This window comes from Empidonax traillii, unplaced genomic scaffold (genome assembly GCF_003031625.1).
Source record: "Empidonax traillii isolate 1590-97213 ecotype Southwest subspecies unplaced genomic scaffold, ASM303162v1 scaffold425:size1421777, whole genome shotgun sequence".
NCBI lineage: Eukaryota > Metazoa > Chordata > Aves > Passeriformes > Tyrannidae > Empidonax > Empidonax traillii.
Genome location: NW_020955618.1, coordinates 106,902 through 126,630, shown reverse-complemented (window position 1 = coordinate 126,630; position 19,729 = coordinate 106,902). Strand labels below are relative to the sequence as shown.

At 35.3% G+C, this 19,729-nt stretch overlaps 1 protein-coding gene across 1 annotated transcript in view; it reads left to right on the top strand.

Annotated features, from left to right (window-relative positions):
- Positions 1-19,729, top strand: part of ASPH (aspartate beta-hydroxylase) — a 107,146-nt gene that overhangs the window by 50,584 nt on the left and 36,833 nt on the right. The window contains exons 13-15 of the mRNA XM_027894317.1: positions 605-655; positions 1,627-1,671; positions 11,050-11,091. Of these exons, the coding sequence (XP_027750118.1) occupies positions 605-655; positions 1,627-1,671; positions 11,050-11,091 (138 nt within the window). The remainder of the gene's footprint in view (positions 1-604; positions 656-1,626; positions 1,672-11,049; positions 11,092-19,729) is intronic.

The following is a 19,729-nucleotide window of genomic DNA, read 5'->3' as shown; positions in this document are numbered from 1 at the left end:
GTGTCTCTCTGTCTTTCTTGCAAGATCTCTTGTTAAAAGGCTGCAATAAGGTCTCTGCAGCCTTCTCTTCTCCAGACTGAGCAACCCAACTCTCTCTCAGTCTGTCTTCTTAGGAGAGGTGCTCCAGCACCTGACCCCAGTGCAGGAACTTGCACCTGGCCTTGTTGAGCTTCCTGATGTTCTTATGAAGTACTTACTTCATTCCTCAAATTGGAGCTCTATGTTAACTGTCCACAATGCCACTCAAATTGATTAAGTCGTAAATTTTTGTTTACTGTGTTGGTATCGGGAAATTTTAAATGACTGCTCTGTCAAATGTGATTTAAAGATTTGTTCTAAGAAGTTAAAAATATCATTAAGCAAGTTTGTTTCAAACGATGTTGATTCAGTCAGCTAGAGCTAAGTGATCGAAGCAGTTTAGTTTGAGCGCAGTGTGTGGCATTTGATGCTATATTTATTTAGATGTTCTATTGGAAAAATTGGAATAATGCATTCTAGTGTAATTAAATGGGGAAAACAGCAGTTTGTTTTCCTTCGCATTTGATACCAATTTGATTGTGAATGTACTATGTATCACTTTTAACGCTTATTTTCTTTATAACAGTAGAAAGTAAGAAATCAGAAGACAATGTGGCCATTGAACCAGAGGAATCAGGTTTGTATGTTATGTTTTACATGAGTTTGCCACTTAAAAAAAATTGAGAATTATAAATATTGTATCATAGAACTTTACACTGCAATAAAAATATATTAATAGCTTTTCCTGCAACTGTTTTCTTTTGAGGACAAACATATCTGTGTTGTTAGAATCTATCATCTTGGGTTTTTTAATGACAATATTTTAATGGCTTTCAGAGCACTTTCAGTTTTAGAAATTGAGAGTGCTACCAGCTCAGAAAAACTTACATTGATAAAAATGACCATATTAGGCCATATGATGAAACTAAAGATTTCTTTTATTTGCTCTGTTTTCCACCAGCCAGCCAGTCAGTAGTGCATACTTGGGGAAAAAAAAGTATATGTAAGAAATAAAGTAGAATGTTTCCCAAACTTTGAGCTTTATTTATGGCCTTCCCAAGTTAGAGAATGTATTTCCCTCCCTTTGATTCTTCCTATTGTCTACAGCCAGCATCCTAGCTATTGTGAAGTTTTTTTCTAGTGAACTGGACTGCTTGACTGTGTGCAGCCTTCAGTCTATTAGCAGTAATAACACTTGGTGATGTGTGACATGCCTAATTTAAACATACATATGGAATTAAAAATAATAGGATTTTGAGGTCAACTGTTTCACAATTGCATCTGGGAACATAAGTATATGAATTTTTCTAAGCTCATACTGTAATAGGATGTGAAACTGGGAGATCTGTGCTTTGGGTAGTATAGTTTCAGAATTTTGAAGTATCATTTTTGAAACTGCAATTCTGCAATTTACTCATTGGCCTCCTTACATATTAATCTTCCCCTTGGAAAAATTCAGTGGAGCAAGAAATTTGCATCCCACTTTGGCAAAGTATTACAGAGCAGTCTTGATAGGTCACTGTTTTGAACATAAGTTGAAAAATAAGGCTTTTAAAAATATTTAGGGAGCAGTCCAGTTTGAATTATTTTTACATTTTTGATTTACAGAAATACCTGTTCAAGCTGAGGATTATTCAAATGATGTTCAAGTGGGTAAGTCAATTTTAAATGCTTGGGATTTTTTTCAATAGAGAAAATAAAGCTCTAGCTACATGGAAATTTATAAACAAATTACTTTGTGGAGAGGCATGAAGGGGTATCATCAATGTCAAAGTTACTTCTTGGTTTTGAAGAGAGAATATTTTTGGTGTACTTGATAAATGGTAGCAGTAGTTACTGGGTTATATGAAAGTATTCCAAATAAACTGTTAGTAGCTTTAATTTACAACTTAATTTGTAATGATTTCAGACAGAGCTGGATAGTTTTGCTGTAAAGGGAAATAAAACAATTTCAGGTCTTGGAATATTTGCCTACTTCCTCTCCAGAGTAACTGATCATGGACAGTGATATTGTTAATTCTTTGCGTGTCAGTCAGATCCATTGGAGTCTGGCTGTGGTACATTCTTGGGGCAGTGCTCTGTAAACAGGACTTTTTTGGTCATGACATTGCATTTTTCTTGACATAACTGATATCAAGAATAAGAGCACTTTCAGTTCTTCCATCTACATCCTGACGATAGTAAACATAGAGTTGACCAAAGCCGTCTTTAGAGTAGCTAAGCGGCTTCTGAATTTGAAGACTACTTATTGTTGCATTTCACTGCTTTTTGGAGTTATGATTACAAGGTACTAATTTGTTAGTTGTAACACAGTAGTTGTGTTGAGTGAAACAGAGTTGTATCTCAGGGCAGTAGATCAGAGGAGCTATAATCCACGAGCACTGACAGCTGTATTTCTGTTTTGTTCTGATTAGCCTGAGCACCTTTCTGGGTTAGTTGTTCTTTGCACTGTGCAGGAGCTCTTATGAGATGAGGTGCCCGGAGGGTTCTGGGGTGTTGGTTTTTTTCCACGTGGAAAAGGAAACTTGTGTTTGACTCTTGGTTGTGCCAGAAGTAGCCAGAGAAGTGAAAATACATAGGAGACCTTTGTGGTTGCCCAGTACAGATTGAAGGCACGGTTTAGTTAATATTTTAATTTATTTGCTGAACCTTAACTGGGGTGATTTGAAATGCTCATATTAGTACATAACTGTGTTGTCTGTGAGACCTTTCTAATCTCTTTATAACAACAGCCATATGGTGTGTTGAAATGTTTGAAGCCATAGATATCAATTAGTAGATGCCTTATCTAAAATGTTTTGTTTCGTAATGAGTATGGAGTATTCTTAGCCAAAGCTTGTAATCAGTATAAGAACAAACAGTAGTTGCTTTGACAGCATAGCAAGAAGTTCAGCAAAGGTAGTCTTCGTTTCATTTGTTGTGCATTAAGTTGTAACTGTAGAAGAGGAAACGATGTTTTCTCTCAGAAAATGTTGCTGCTTAAAAGTTAAAATAACAAAAAGGCCCTTCCTGGACTGTTAGAAAGTATTAACAATAGATAATTCCACTGCGCAGTACCAGTTGTATTGATATGAAGATATTGAGACAGTCTCTTAGCTTACATATACTACTTTAAAATTAAAGTCAGAATGCCAGTGCCAACTTGAAATCTTTAAGTTCTGTTTTTTTGGACCATATTTCTGTCCCTTTTGTGCTGTAATTTATGGCTCAGTTTTGCAACAGTAAATTAATAGAAAAAAATCTTAGGTGTTTTGTACAGTAATGAAGATTTCCAAAATATACCAATAGAATCATAGAATCAGTTAGGTTGGAAAAGATCCTTAGGGTCAAGTCCAGCTCTAAGCCTAATACTGCCAAGTCCACCACTAAACAATGTCCCTGAATGCCACATCTACGTCTTTTAAATACCTCCACGGGCTGCACCACTTCCCTGAGCAGCCTGTTCCAGTGCTTAAGCACCCTCCTGGGGAAGATGTTTTTCCTCGTACCCGATCTAAACTTCCCCTGGCACAACTCGATGCTGTTTCCTCTTAACTGTCACTTGTTACTTGGCAGAAGAGACTGACCCCCCGCTTGGCTGTGACCTTCTTTCAGGTAGTTGAAGAGAGAGAGAGAAGGTCTTCCCTGACCCTCCTTTTCTCCATACTGAACAACCCCATCTTCCTGAGCCAGTCCTCGTAGGATTTGTGCTCCAAGACCCTTCATCAGCTTTGTTGCCCTTCTCTGGAAATGCTTCAGCACCTCAGTGTCCTTGTAGTGAGAGGCCCCAAACTTAACACAGGATTTGAGGTGCGGCCCCACCAGTGCTGAGTAGAGAGGGACAATCATTCCTTTAATTGTAGATGTATTTTCAAATAAGATGGTGGAAATTAACCTAGTTGTCCACTCTCCTTTTACTGTGCTGTGATTAAAAGAATCTTTACTGTTTTCAAACATTGTTAAAATGAGAAATAGCATGTTCTACTTTGAAATAGTATGCATTTCTGATCTTTTCAAAAGATCTTTTAGATACTTATTTTTTTTTACCCGTATTTGTTTCCAAAACTAGTGCAACACTTCTTAGATCTCAAGATTACCCTTACCTCTTCTTGTTTGTGCACAGAGTAAAATTCAAGTAGCATCTCAGAAAACTGAAAAAAGAAACAGAGAACATAAGTGACTGTTGACTATGAATAAAAATGAGTATTAAATTAATACTAATTAAATTAGTTGTGTGTTTACCTGCCTTTTTTGTATATGAGTCTTTCAGTTTGAAAGCAACATTACTCTCAAATTTTCCTCTTAGAGTATGACATTCATGTTTACCAGGGACTTTTTTTTAAAATGTTATTTGTTATGGAGGATTCAGTACAGAGATTTTATTGTCAGAAGTCTTTGTATATAGGTATTCAAAACCTAATATTTCCTATTCTCTCAGTGATAATAATATTGAAGTTCATTGTACTAGAGACAGCCAAGAACGCTCTTCTGAATGAAGAACCTCTTTATACACATATGAAAGATGTAACTATTTATGTAATATACATAAATTCAGGCAGTGTACAAGAAATTCAGAAATATCATTATAGAGTCCTTATTCTTCAGTATTATAAATTGATGCAACTGCATTTCAACAGTTTCTGTCAGGTTGGGAGCAGCCATTTGATCCTTAGGTAAAACATGGGAATTTAGTTGTTTTAGAAAGAAAACAGGAGATAGTTCAGAGGCTGAATTTAGCTGTGAGGAACATTCTCACATCAGCAGTGAAGAGATTGAGTGTGGGATTTGAATATGCTGGAGTGCAAGTCAAGAGTTTTTTGCTGACTTCAGGGTATATTAGAAAAAAGAAGTAATACTAGTAAAATACATGTTTGGGTATCTGTAGGTACTGTTTTCCAATTCTGAGTTAATTTCTAAAATTATTACTGGTATTCTTTTCTAGATGTAGGCTACTTTAGCTTCCATCATAATCCACATTTTTGTAACTAATGCACTTGGGTGATATGGTAGACCAGCTTCAAATATTACTGAGTCAGATTTTTTTTTACTAATCCTGTTTTACACTGGCACATAAATTGCAGTGGTTGTGATACAGTGGTTCTGGTTGAATGCATATTTTCGGGGAGACATATTGCAGGTTTTGGGATACCATTGCTATCTGTATCATGATTTTTATCCATCTTGTATGAGTTCAGATTTAAGATATCTCTGGGTTTTCCCACTCCTCCCCTTCACCTTGTATCCCTGACATTTTATAACCCTACATTTATTTTACCAACTACTATAATCCCTTACGTGTAGAGAAGTTTCCACTTTAGAACTTTGACCCTTCCTTATTCCCTGGCTCCTCTTTTCCAGTTGTCTCTGACTTGAACAAATAAAACCCAAAACCAAACAAAAAACCCCAAACAAACAAACAAAAAAAACAACACCCAAACCCACGAAAACAAAAAAATTGTTTTAATGTGTTTGGGACATGGCCTAGATTTCCTTTACAAGGTAAATGATGTGCCATATGGTAATAAAAAATTTACTGCGTAGATAAATATTTCCCACCTTATACGGCAACTTTGTGTATATTCATTACAGTAGCTCCTAGAGATTATAGCTTTCTCAAACTAACTAGTCTGATACAAAGTTGCATTTTTTAGCATTTAAGATTTTTTTGTTGTTGTTTTAGAGTGAGTTGTGTTTTGGTTGGTCCTTTAATATAGATTTCCCCTTATTTTTTCAGATACTTAAAGCTTCAAAAGAAAAGTCCCTACATCAGGAGGACCAGCCCTAACCATACGCTACAAAAGGGGAGCAGATGGTTGTAATAGATCTTATGATGTAATTACCCAGCAGTTCAGGGTTTGGGGAATGAACACTAAGATGTTGTAACTGGGTTTTAGCCAACTGTCATTTTAGTAAGCATTTTTAACACTTGGATGTTTAGTTTACATTCCTGTCTGATATTATTTTTTTTCCCTTGGTCAAGTTTAGTGAATTAATTATTTTTTTCTTCTGTGTTTGTGACAGAATTGCAACTTTGAGCTGCATTTCATGTACTGTTTAAGCAATTGTTAATATTCTATTTATAACGTAGCAGCAAGTACATTTTTTCAGATTTTAATATATATCTTTTGTTGTGGATTCATACAGTATGTACAGAGCAGTTTGGTCAAATGAAACATTTTATGAATTTTTAAATGTTTTATAACTGCTGATATAGCATACAGCCTAGTTGCATTTTATTAAAAACACTAATCAGGCACACACTATGCTGTGAAGTTTGACTTATCTCTCTTTGCACTGATGTTATGTCAACAGTTACACTACATGAGTTTCAGGTTATTTTTAAAATAGCCTAACAAGATGCAAAATGTGTGTGTTTAATTTATACTAATAAAAGAGCAGATTACTAGATTACACTTTTCTAAAACCATTTATATGTGAATTAGAATTCTTTATGCCCATTTGATTTATAAAAAAAAACGTCTGGAGACTACATGGTAGTCTGTCAGGAAGTCAGTAGAGATTGCAACAAAACTGAGTTGCTGGAATCAGGTTGAATTTAGTAAAATTTTTCTGGTTTGCCTCCCAAGATAATGATCTCAAAGCTAGATTTAGTTAGCTTTACATTCAGTAAATAATTTAAAAAGTCAAGTTTGTATAAATACATAATTTGCAAATTTTATTTATAAAAAGGAAAAAAAACTTTGGAAATTCAACCTTTGGAAAAGTTCGATGTCAAAATTTAAGACCTACAGTTATAAATGCTCTTATAAATGGTACATATGAAATTTAGACTGTGAGTGATTTAGCATTTTAGTATAACAGGTGTGGTTTTTACCTGTTCTGTGCTGCTGTTCCACAATTATGGAGACTTATTTTATTCTTTGGTATTTTGCATGTGTTCCTTTTTGGCTCAGGAATAATTGCTGTGATTTTAGGAAGTTGCCAAGCCTGATACAGGAGCTTAGGAGAAATAAAGTAACATAAATTTATAAAAAGAAAAGTCAATTTGGTAACCCTAATAGTGGTTGCCTTTGGGTTTACAGGGAGACTTTCAAGTTCTGTAACACTGTTTTGAAGTCAGGTTTCTAGATGCTTAAATTTGTAGTGAAAGGGGCATCATGTATGCTTGCCTTTTTTGGTATTGGGATTTCAGTGAGGCTCCATGTGAGTGTTGCATCTGATCAACAAGTACAGATGTCCCAAAGTGATTTCTTTAGACTTTTCAGGAAAGCAATAATACTCTTAGACTGTGATGTGTTTTGGGATGGGATGTTCTAGTAAAACTACCTGTGATTGTGATTTGCAGAGCAATAATCTTTACAAAGCCATATTTTGTGAGGAATCTTGGTAATAATTTTAGAATGGTGAATGGAGGACTTTTTATATAACAGTAACAGTCTATTTGTATAATTATGGGACTGTGAGAGTATATTATGCTGTGATCAAATTTTAAATATTTTGTAACTGGGTATGTGATTTTACGTGCTTCATGTTTACAAAAATATGCCAAGCTGAGCAAGGTCAAGTGGACTATTGAAAAATGTATATTTAATCCATTTTATTGTTTGGCTGCAATAAAACACAGAAGAATATCTTTGTTTTTCTAGTGTCATTATTTACTCCTGAATGTGGTAGATATTAACTGTAGGGATAATTGACCCATCCACTAATTAATACTATTTATTTAAAATTATAAATTTGAATATTTAAAAATATATTTGAAAACATTATTTACAAGGAGGAAGAAATATAGCAAGTAAAATTAATTTTATTTCTGACTGGTGTTATGTGAAGGAAACAGACAATACTCTAAGGTCTGTGTCTTCTATAATTGCGTTGTGTTCATCCTTTTGGAGTATTAACATTCTGCAACCAGTTTGACCTGAATTTTTCCGACAACACATAATTTCTGTTTTTACGTCAAAGTGGATGAGATAGCATTCTTAACCAAACACAAATGTCCGTGGAAAGTGTGATATCTACCTTTCATACAGAATATTATGGTTATGGTCCATAGTTAGATCAGAGGTCTAGTAAGGTCTTCACAGTTCTCTATTTGAAAGCAAAACTATTCCTCCAACCTTTTCAGTTTTCAAACACCTCCATAGCTTTAATGATCAAATATGACTGAATATTAGTCTAAGAAAATGTCGAGATTGCATTTTTCTTTATTTTTTTCTTTGCATTGCCTCTTGTTATATTTCAGTGAATCTATGAAATCTTGGATTCAGTTGCTTTTTTTTCAAAATCACAGGAAGAAATACCAATTAGCAAAGAGTAGGCTGCTAAAGGTGTATTTTAATACTGACAATCTACTACAATTTAAGTGACTTTTTAACATTCTCTGGAATTGAAAAGGTATCATATCATGGAACTTCTGTCTAAGACATAAAGAAAATGGCTAAAATTTGATATAGGAAAGATACTGAAAAATTTAATGTTTTTACTGAACATCATTTGTAATTTTACATTTCAGAAGTTATGTGTATGTAAATAAATTGTATTGTACACTTATAATGTTGATTGAGATTCATGTAAAATCTACAAGGTCTTAAATACATGTTTAATTGTGACTTGTCTCATTGTCACATGCAGTCACAAACATTTAGATGTACTGTACTGTACACAAACATTTAGATGTGAAAAATAAATTTATTCTTCATGGTAGAAACCTTGGGAATACCTGGTGCATTTGTTACACAGTGATAGCAGTCCTAACCTGTAGAGCTTAGCTAAAGCTGTTTTACCTGTGATTTTGATCTGGATTTGTTTTGCTGGAAATGGAGAAATTGAATAAAAGATGAGAGGGGTTTGAAGAGATAAGATTTTGTTTGTTTGTTTGTTTGTTTGTTTGAGCTACAGTTGGTTTAAGTTGATGACAAAATAGTCTTAAGATTTATTATCATATCCCTGTCTTTGGACAGCAAATTTTTAAGGCTTTGTCAGAATAGCATAATTAAAACCTTTTGCACCATCGAAGTATCCTAGGGATCAGTGTGGAGGGAAAAAAGCAATGTGTGCTGAATATGATACTGAAGTGAATTCTTACTTAAGTGTGGTGAGAAGTGAGAGAAACAAGATTTTCAGAGCTAACATGATCAAGTTGTCATGAATTTCAAAAGCAGCTACCTAGAAGGAGAAGCTGGAGTATTAAAAGATCACTGGAGAGGCTTTGGTGAAATCAATGGCAGCTAATTTAGCAGAATCCAGATTGAAAAAAGTCTGAGAGAGTTTGGACTGATTCTAGTGCATGAATAGGTATAGAGAACTGTAGGTTATATGTTGCATTAGTCTCAGTAGAAAAGAAATGTGAAGCCAGACAAGAAATGAGAGGTAGGAGCAGGCTTTAGAGTGATGAGGTCATACCTTGTTCTTCCTGTAATGGCAAAGAAGTTGCAGAAATAACATGAATGTCCAGGATGTGTGGAAGCAGATTACTGAGTGATGCAGAATGAAGTAGAGAGAAGAGGTGAGGTGAGAATATTGGTGTTGCTGATAAGGGAGAAGATACAGGGAAAATGGGTGGCTAAGTAGCAGGCTGTATCATGGAAATGTGAGCTGATAAAAACGATAGCAGTATGAGTATAAAGACTGCTCTGTGTAAAAGCTGTTATCTCATCTGGACCTTCATTATTGCTCTTTTTAAAATGCAGTGTTTCTGGTGATCTACAGATATACACAGCCATTTTATTTATTGTGCGTTGTGCACAAAAAAATAGAAAAGTCAGTGTTTTAGGAAGTGCTGCACGCTTCCATTAATATACTGTTACAGTAATAATTATCCCTTAGTTTGTAATTGACTCTATACATCTTTTGTAATTTCTTTCAATTTAATCGACAATCTAGATTTCATGATGTAATTGAAGGGGTGAATGACTTTCAGCGTGACCCTATTTATTTAATTTACCATATCCATCATCAAGTTCATGCTCATTCTGTCTTGCACTGAATGTAAATTAGAGTTGTAGTGGTTGTAGTGTCCATACACTTAGTAGCAGAAGTTGTCAATCTATAGTAAATGGTGAAATTAGAATTTAAATAATTTGATTTCATGTATGTGCATAACCCAGTTTCTCCATGAAAAAGTGAAATGCTTTCCAGTATTTTAAATGTGTATTTTATTCACATAGTAATGATTCTGAGCAGTGAGTCTGAAAAACAGTGAAAAGTGAATATTCTGACAAAGCATCTCTAAATTACTTAGAAATTTAAGGAAATGGCTTATATATATATATAAGAATACCTCAAAATTAAACAGTATATGTTAGGAAAATAACTAACTAAAAAGCCAGCTGACCTCCCTCTTTAGTGTTCTCTAAGTTTATTAGAAGGAAGTATTGGAAGTTTACTGGGACAAAACTGGAAACAGAATAACGGTGTTAGAACTGTGAAGCAGGATGCTCTATATGTTATAGAGTAAGGCAGGATCAAATAGTGTTTAGAGAGGGGAAAAAGATGTTTATATATCTATTACCTTCATGATAATGCACATACGTGATTTGGGTACAGGATGTAGTCTGCCTTTGCTACAGGCTGTCTTAACGCTTAGTTAACATTTACCTGTGCAGTCAAATGTTTACAAAGCAGCTGTTAAATTACTTTAAGAGTTAAAGAAAACAAAAGCTTTTCAAGTGCCCAAACCACTTCTGAAAATAAGAGTTTGGTTCCCAATTGATTTTGTTTTTCACATTTTAATCAAATGTATGTATTAAGTTAGTGTTCCCAGTAGTTTTTAATTAGTTAACAGATTTTCTTTCTTACAATATAGCTTGCATTGTGATTGTATATCACCAAAATCTACTAAATAGCTAGAGAGGATGTTCTAGGAAATATTTTGTGATCAAAGCAATAATGTAATATTTGAAGCATCTGCAGGGAAAGACCTTTAAGGTAACTATATAGTTGAGAAAATTATATAAGGTTTCTTTAAAAAATAAAAATGAAATAAAGAAGTTCTGTTTGCTTAAATATGTTTCGTTTTCTTGTATCTCTTTTTATCATAAACTGTTAACATAGATTTATTTCAATGAAATTATATTTTTAATATTCTAGGGAAAAGTGAAAAAGAAACTGAACAAGACAAAACAGAAAAAGGTAAGTCTGAATGTAACATTCTGTTCTGAAATTTAAAACCATGCTTTCTGAGAAGATTGATTTAAGCCATGTTAAATAGTAGTGAAGCTTAGCTCCTGTACATGTGACATAGATAAACTGCAATTGGATAAACATCCAGAGAGCATGTGCTATTCTAAGTAAACACAAAGTTGTTTCTGAAGCTGGCATCAATGTATTCCCCTCTTACATGGTCACAGAATAGAACAATAGACTCATTTAGTTGGAGAAGACCTTTAAAATCATTGAGTCCAACTGTTAACCTAACACTGAACCATATTCCCAAGTAGCACATCTTTTAAATACTACCAGGGCAGCCTGGCAAACCTTTCAGTGAAGGAATTTTTCCTACTATCCTATCTAAACCTCCCCTGGAACAGCTTGAGTATACTGCCTCTTGTGTCATTTGTTACCTGGGGGAAGAGACCAATCCCTATCTTACTACAGTCTCTTTTCAGGTAGTTATAGAGATCTTTATGGTCTCCCCAGAGCCTCCTTTTTTTCAGGCTGAGCAATCCCAGCTCCATCAGCTGCTTCTTATAAGACTTGTGCTCCTGATCCTTCACCAGCTTCATTGCTCTTCTCTGGACACACTCCACACCTTAATGTCTTTCTTGTAGTAGCCCAAAGCACAGGATTCAGATGCAGCCTCACCAGTGCTGAGAACAGGGGGAAGTCACTGCTCTAATCCTGCTGGGCATGCTAGTTCTGATCCAAGCCAGGATGCCATTGACCTTCCTGCCTACCTGGACACACTGCTGGCTCATGTTCAGCCAACTGTTGACCAGTAACCCTAGGTGCTTTTCCAATCGGCAACTTTCCAGCCAGTCTTCTCCAAGCCTATAATGGTGCACTGAGTCATGGGGTGGTTGTGACAACTACTGAGTAAACTATTCAGTGTCATAGTCTCAGTTTAGGATTCTGCAGGTCATAGTTTCACCAACCTCCTCCTGCTTCAATGGGCAAGAGTCAACCTGGGCTGCCTGGCCCCAGGAGCTGCCAACTGTGCTAAGGCTGGAGAGACAGGTGACATTAAAATCAGTCCTTATTAACTCCCATGTTTACCAAATAAGGGTTTCGGTGTAGCTTAGTTTAGGAAGGAAGATGCAGAGGCAGAATTGATGGAAAAGAAGTGAGGTTTTTGCTAGAGAGCACTGAGAATCTGTTCTCCCTATAATGACATTTGTTCTGGCCCTGTGCATTCCCTGTCACTGCAGGAATCTTGCACAGCCTCCTTCGCTGGGGTCACAGTTTGTAGCTGACAATGCGCAGAAACCTCAGGGCCTGTGCCAAGGGATTCGTTGGCTCTTTTTCTTTCCTGTTTTTGTTTTTTTTTTTACTGCTCCTTTTTCATTCCTGTTTTCATTTTCTATGTGGAAGTTATTTTGTGTTTGAGTACTTAGGAATAATAATTTTGTGATCTTTTGGTGAGGTGTTCTGGTTTTATATATTGCTTTTTAAAATAAGTTTCCAGGACTGGCAAACTTTTTGTTTAAGTATTATATATGTCACATGTAAGCATTACATATAAAAAAGTAAAAAAACTCAGAAAGCAAGGCAATTATGTCAACATTTCCATTTATAAAAGAATATAGATTTAGCAGGAAATACCTTACTGTGTTGGGCATACATACCTGATAGTAGAGACCCCCACCATTATGTACTAGTTTTATTAAACTATTAGAACAGTATGATGAAATTACATACAATAGCCATCCAGTATAGGTAAAAATAGTAGCTTGTGTTAAAAAAAAAAAAAAGAAAATATTTAAGGATTTACTATTATGCAGCATTATTCATCAGAACTTTGACTTGAAATTAAGACAAGGTAGATCTACTTTCCTTTTGCTTTCAAAGTGCTTTGTGGTTTTGCTCCTTTTTAAACAGCAGCTAAATAAATGCCATGGGAGATTACAGATTTTTATAAGGTGGAAAAAGGGTTAAACTGATAAAATTTTGCACCCAGCACGGCATTTTTCTAAGAACTTTGTTTATAGTTGAGCTACTTGTGCAGTTTTATCATACGTGGTGCATTTTGTTGAACTCTTTTTATAGTTTGAACTATTTTGAGCTTTCACTTTCAGTAAAAGGGTCTAGCTATAGATATCCTAGTCAGAGAAAGTGGTATAAAGTACTGTTGATTTGGTTTATTTTAAATTACCCTGATAAGATGCAGCAATAAATTAGTGAGAGGTGTATTTTAAAAAATACTGTATAGTGACAGGTGTATGTAGAAAACTTGGAAATCTAAGGAATTGGGAGTTTGAAAATTCATTTTTGGCTTAGGTTTAGGGTTTGCTTATGATTCTGACAGTGCATAGAGTTGTATATGGAAGTCTGCATTTTTTTATGTCCAAATATTTAAAAACAGCTCCAAAGAGCCTTCTGGATAGAAAGTATTTACAGCTCTGAGTAGACCTTATATCACCAGTATTTTCCAGTGCTGCAGTCTTCATCGTACTTTGTTAACAAAATGTCTTAATAACTTTGTAAATTTCAGTTTTCAGGAGGAAATTTATTAAAAGTCTCACTGAAAATTCTTTGATATTAGCAAAACCCCCCTCTGGAAAGATCTCTAAAGAAACAAAAAATAAAATGAACTTTTTTGTAGCATACTATTACTTCAAGGTTTCTCTGTCATATATAATTGAGAAGGATTCTTAGTCTTCTTCATAAGAGTCTGAAGAGACTTTACTTGAAGTAATTTAAGTGGGATGAATATTTCAGGTGAGTCTCAGAAATAATTCTTTAAAATGTTTCACAACTGGTACAATGCAGGACATACATGCTACAGCCATAAGATGTCTTTCCATATGAGGTGGTTTTAGTTGTTTTTGATAACGGGCTAAAAAATTAATTTTAAGTATGGAGCTTCATTTTTCTACTTTGACTAATACTGGCATATATTAAATATTCCTTTATATTGGCGAAGAATGGATATAAGAATTGGAACAATAATTTTCGGCAGTGAATGTGTTTCATGCAATGGACTTGAGCATGGGTAATAACATAAGAATTTTCAGTTTTCAAAACTGCTAAAACATGACAGTAAAAATGAATGCTATTTGCCTGGAGCACTCAGTTGCGTTTCATCAAGGACAGATGTGCACATAAGCCAGGCTTAGGACAGCATCATTCCGCAAGTGGCCCTGCAAGTGTAATTTTGATACCACGGTCAGCATTCACCACTGCTTACTCCAGATGCTTATCTTTGCAGAGCATACATAGGATTCCACTGTGGTACCAGTAGAGATCTAACCTGTGTAACCTGAGGAGGCTAAAGTGCTATTCTTCTGACTGAATGTGGGGTTTTGCTGTAGGATGAGTTGTCCCCAAAATTCCACTGAGAGCCTTTACCGGACCTCTATTGTCCGGAGAAAGAGCTTACAGACTTAGCTCACCTCCACCACTGTCACCTCAAGTTAGATGGGCTGGGTTCACCCATGCAAGCATATTTATAGGAGTTTACATAGTACCTGTTGATTTACATATTTGATGCAGGCTACAATTAAACATGTATGAGCTGTGTGCAGAATGACCAACATGGAAGTGTAATTCTTAAAGTCCAAAATTACTGCGTAATGCCATTCTGATCTAAATATACATGGCAATAGAATATTTGTGTGTATTTTTGTATAGAAGGTCAAAGTAGAAATTTCCTTCTGGTCTTATCAAAGGGTTGTTTGAGTTTTAGCCTTTGAATGAAGCCCAAGGACTTAATGGTGAAAGAGAGAGGTGGATGAAGGAAATACATGCCAAAAATAAAATTATGATTCTTCAGTTGTTCCTTACGATCAGCATCTAACCAACTAACCAACAATAATTTCATACAGAAAGCCCTGCAGAGTACTTTTTACTGCGAGGGAAATTGTTCTGGAATAGCTGCAGCTAAAGATTTATTACAGTCATTAGATTCCAATTTTATTAGTCCCTAAAATGCCTCAGTTTTTATTGTCTGATTACTTCTCCAGGTAAGTTGATTATAGTGTTCTACCAGTACAGTTTAGAAAGATCCTTTAATTATTGTAGTGTTCCTGGCTTTAAATTGTCGAGATGCAGTTACTTGGTTTTATACCTTTTAAGTTACCTTTATGGAAGCCCATAAAACAAGTGGATCGTTTACACTCTGTATCTCACATAATGAGCTTCCCAAACAACAGGACAATGACAGGAGTTTTTCATCATCATCAAATTCTCATTCAAGTGCCCACTGAGAGGCAGCACAATTTCCAAAACTAATTTGGGTAATGATATGGGGCTGGTATGAGGAGGTAGGACAATGACTTGAGCAAATTTTGAATTCCAGGTAAAAGTAATCATTCTGCTAATATATATATATATGTCATTACTTGGAAAACAACTACAGACCATGATCATTGTTATCTACTTGTCATTGTCCCCCAGTCAGAAGTTGTCATCCACAAGTTGCCAAGAGCATTATTACTGAATTTGTATCACAGCAGGAATAGGAGAGTGTATAAGAAACAAAGCCTGTGACCCCCCTGGAAATTGCTTCCTGAGTTTTTGACAGTTCAGGATAGAGAACTGACAGGAGGAGCCTTTGCTGGCGGTGACTGAGGCTGCATCACATGAGGTTTTTAATTCAGATTAGCTTTTAGAGATGGCATAACATGAGGAGACATAACTATATAGTTATAACCTAGATGAATAGTTATAGCTCCTATTAAAACGGTATTTCAGACTTAAATCATAGAATTATAGAGTAGTTTGGATTGAAAGGGACCTTTAAAGGCCATCTAGACCAGTCCCCTCCAGTGAGCAGGGACATCTTCAACTTACCTGCCAGCAGTAAATGCAATATACAGTCAGTGCAACAGGATTCTTCCTTTCAATTTAAAAAACTGGGGTACTGTGTGTCCTCAAGGTGGCTCTAAAGATCAGGCTTTATTTTGAATCCTTATGCCTTATGAAGGAGTTAACTAAAAGCCAGAGTCCCAACTCCTGTCCGTTTTGCATGCCAGTGGTAACAGATGTAGGATGGAGGAAGCCACTAGGAATGCTCCCTTAACATGATAATGACAATATGAACAAAATAATGAGTAAATAAAAAAAATCTAATTACAAGAACCAAACCACTCTCATGAGGTGGTTTGTTAGAAGGGGAGTAATATCTTTCTATCCTCGTGTTTTCTCCCCAAGTCCACAGACAGATTGTAACGACATTGCCTTGCCATTTCTGAGGAATTAGAAATTTCATTAGAAGACGTGTTTAACAAGAAATACTTATGCTAATATGTAATATGTACTCTCATAATCACAGACTACTACACAGAGCAGGCTACTGCCCCTCTCAATTAGCTATAAATCCTCCAGCATTAGTTTCCAAACATTAAAGCAAGACCGTTTATTGTATGTGGAAGGCAATCTTCCTCCCAAAACTCCAAGTTAGACCAGCCAGGCTGTCGGTCATTGCTATCAGTGAACAGACCAGGTTCAGAATGTCAGCTCCAGTGCAGGAGGTAAGCCTGCCCTCCCACCTCACCACTTTTCCTAGGCTCTGAACATAAGAAATGGAGCAGAGGGCTTAGGAAAAGGATTAGTTAGCACTCAGAGCAAAATAGGGAGGAGGAGAAAAGGGCAGCAAAAGCGAGTGAAAAGATGCCTGAGCTAGTTCCAGTTGAGATGTCTTTCTGGCCATGGCTGCACAGAAGCTAACAAGCTCACTGTTTGCAGTATCTTTCTTCACAACAAAGCATGGCTGTTTGTGTCAGAATAAAATCACAGAATTATAGAATATCTGCTTCCAACTTTTACAAGGCACAGGAGTGAGAGAAGATTTATGTTCCAAGTATGATAGTGCATACTAGTTTTTAAAGATAATCACTAATTAATCTGGGATTTTTAATAGCAGCATGATATTATCTCCCACTTACTTTGGTCAGGAACAAACCTGTACATGTATTCTTTGATCAGAGGCTCAGAGTATGTCAGCAAGGACAGAGTAGTTCATGCTATGTGCTAAGCCTACCCCATCTTTTAAGTGATCTTTTCAGAAAAAAAAAAAAAAAAGTAGTTGAAGCCTTTACAGTGTAGAAGATATCTTGACCCACTTCAAACTTACTATCTGTTAAAATGCCAAGTGTATGGTGTCTCTTTAGGATAAAAAAAGTCTAATAATCATGAAAAATAATTATGATAGTATTCAATATTTTTGTCTAATTCTGGCCAATGATATTTATTCTTTTGAGGTATCAGGCTGATGTCTAATGAGTCAGGTCATCAGTGTTTTCTCTTTTAGGAGAATGAGGTTTTCCTTAGCCTGGATGACTGTGTTATATTTCAGATGAAAATGTGAAATGGAGAGATTTCACACATCCCCTTCCCACTTTTCTGGAGGCTAGAGAAAATTCATTTACTCCATTATAGAAGCTTTACTAGTAGTTATTTGTGTTATTTCTATGAGTTTTTCTCTGTATTTCTTGGGACTTACGGTGATATGTAATCAATTTTTTTGCTATGTGTTAGTTACCACTTTTTTTTCTTCCGTGTTACTTCATGTAATGGGTTCAGATGCACTTTCTACATTAACATAATTGGCTACTTGGCATTTTATACCAATTTCAAAGCTTGTGTTCTGCTCAGTTATACAGGACTATACAGACATTTGATCATTTGAGGACATTTGTCTAGAAATCCTAAAAAAGTTTTAATTCTTTTATTATTATTTCTTCAGGCAACTTTTTACATTAAAAGCTGTCAAGTAGCAGGAATTATAATTCTGTGATTAAATCAACATAGAGTTTGCAAGATTTTAATTTTTTTTTTTTTTAATGCTGGACAGTTCCTTAAGATAAAGTGATAGATCTGCTTCAAATGAAGATATGTAGAACTTGATTTTTTTAAATGTTATTAGCTTGAGTTTTTTACAGAAAAAGCTGATAACAGCAGTGGTAATTGAGATTACTTTCTGTCACAACACTGGTTTTAATCACTTATGGCTTTTCTGAAATTATAGCACTGAGATGGAATTTTGTATTGGGAAAATTTTTTGAACTTCAATATCCCGTTGCTGGTGTAGGGCTAGGAGAAATTTTCATCACTGTGATGACTGGCACAGCAAGCTGCTGTGGGGATTTCTTTGATTACTGAATGACAGAATGGAAGTTACCTGTGTAATTATAGTATTGTCACTACAGTGCACTACATATAGAAGTAATTACAGGAATTGTAGAACATAAGACTAGGTGGGACCCTAAAGCTTACTTTGCTTATTTGGTTGACTGAAGGCCTTATCAGTTGTGTGCATTGTTCCTGGAAGATGCTTATACGGCTTGTTCTTACAATTTTTCAGTAGTTAACATTCCACAACTGCCCTTAGCAACCTGTTCCAATGTACTTGCTCAAAGATAGTTCCAGATGTTCAAGCCAAATTTCCTGCTGTTGCAATTTTAAGCCTTCTATTCTTTATCCTGACTATGACGATACAGAAAATAATTTATTCTTTTCATCTCTATAGCTACTTCTTACAGAGAAGTACGTGCCTCTCTTCCACTGGCAAACTCTTCACTGCTGCCTTTTTATGCTTGTTTGTTCTTGCTTATTCAGGTGTAAATGTTGATTCCCCTCCCCACCCCAGCAATGAAAGACAAAATATTTCTAAACCATTCTTCAAAAGCAAGTTGTTCAATCATGTTTAATCATTTGATTACTTTTCCTTAATTTTTATGTGATGCTCTTGCTAGGTACTCCTCAGAGTACCTAGCATTGCATTCATTATTATTCAAAAAGAAGTTCTCTGTCCTTTTAAAAAAAAAAAAGATTACCACTGCTTTTGGTGATGACAAGGTGTTTTTCAACATAAAACCAAAATATACCTGGTATTTTAGTTTTCATATGCCAAACAGGTATATAAAATAGCTATTTCGTCATCTCTTATTGGATGACATGGCAGACTATTAAGTTTATTGCACATTTATGTAATACATTATCACCTCCAAAATATTTTCCTTCTTTTTTTTTTTTTATTTCTTTTTATTTTCTTCTATATCTGAATAAGGGAGATATGAGATTGCTTGTCATCACTGGTAATTGTTTATTCTCCAACACAAGAATTAGCATAGAGCTTCTTATAGGAATACTTCCTAGCTTGCTGCTTTGACAGTGAAAACCCTTTTCTCTAAAGGAGTCTTAAGGAATACTAAGACAGCAGTCCTAGATAGAAAGCATATCCTTATACCCAAGGCTATTATCGAAAAGCCTCGGTATTCATCTTGAAATACCATAATATGATACATAAAAGAATTATTACTGTTTTAATACTCAACCTGATTTGGACAACAAACCATCCTAGGAGTTGTGTGATTGTGCACAGCCTCAGTGACATGGTGAAATCTGCCACTGAAAAAAAATGACATGTTTTTTCCTCTGAAAACAGATGAGTTAACTTCTTTGTAATATTAAATTTAATATGTTGGGTCACATCTGCTAAAAGATTATTACACTAGAAGGAGGAAATGGATAATTTATTAAAATACCCCTGCAGGGAGATAGCAGGCTATCTGGTTAATATAGAGGAATGCTTGATGGTTACACTGAAAGCTCCCTAGTGAATACTTTAACATAGGAATAGAGCGGGAGATGAAAATGATTGCTCGTTATA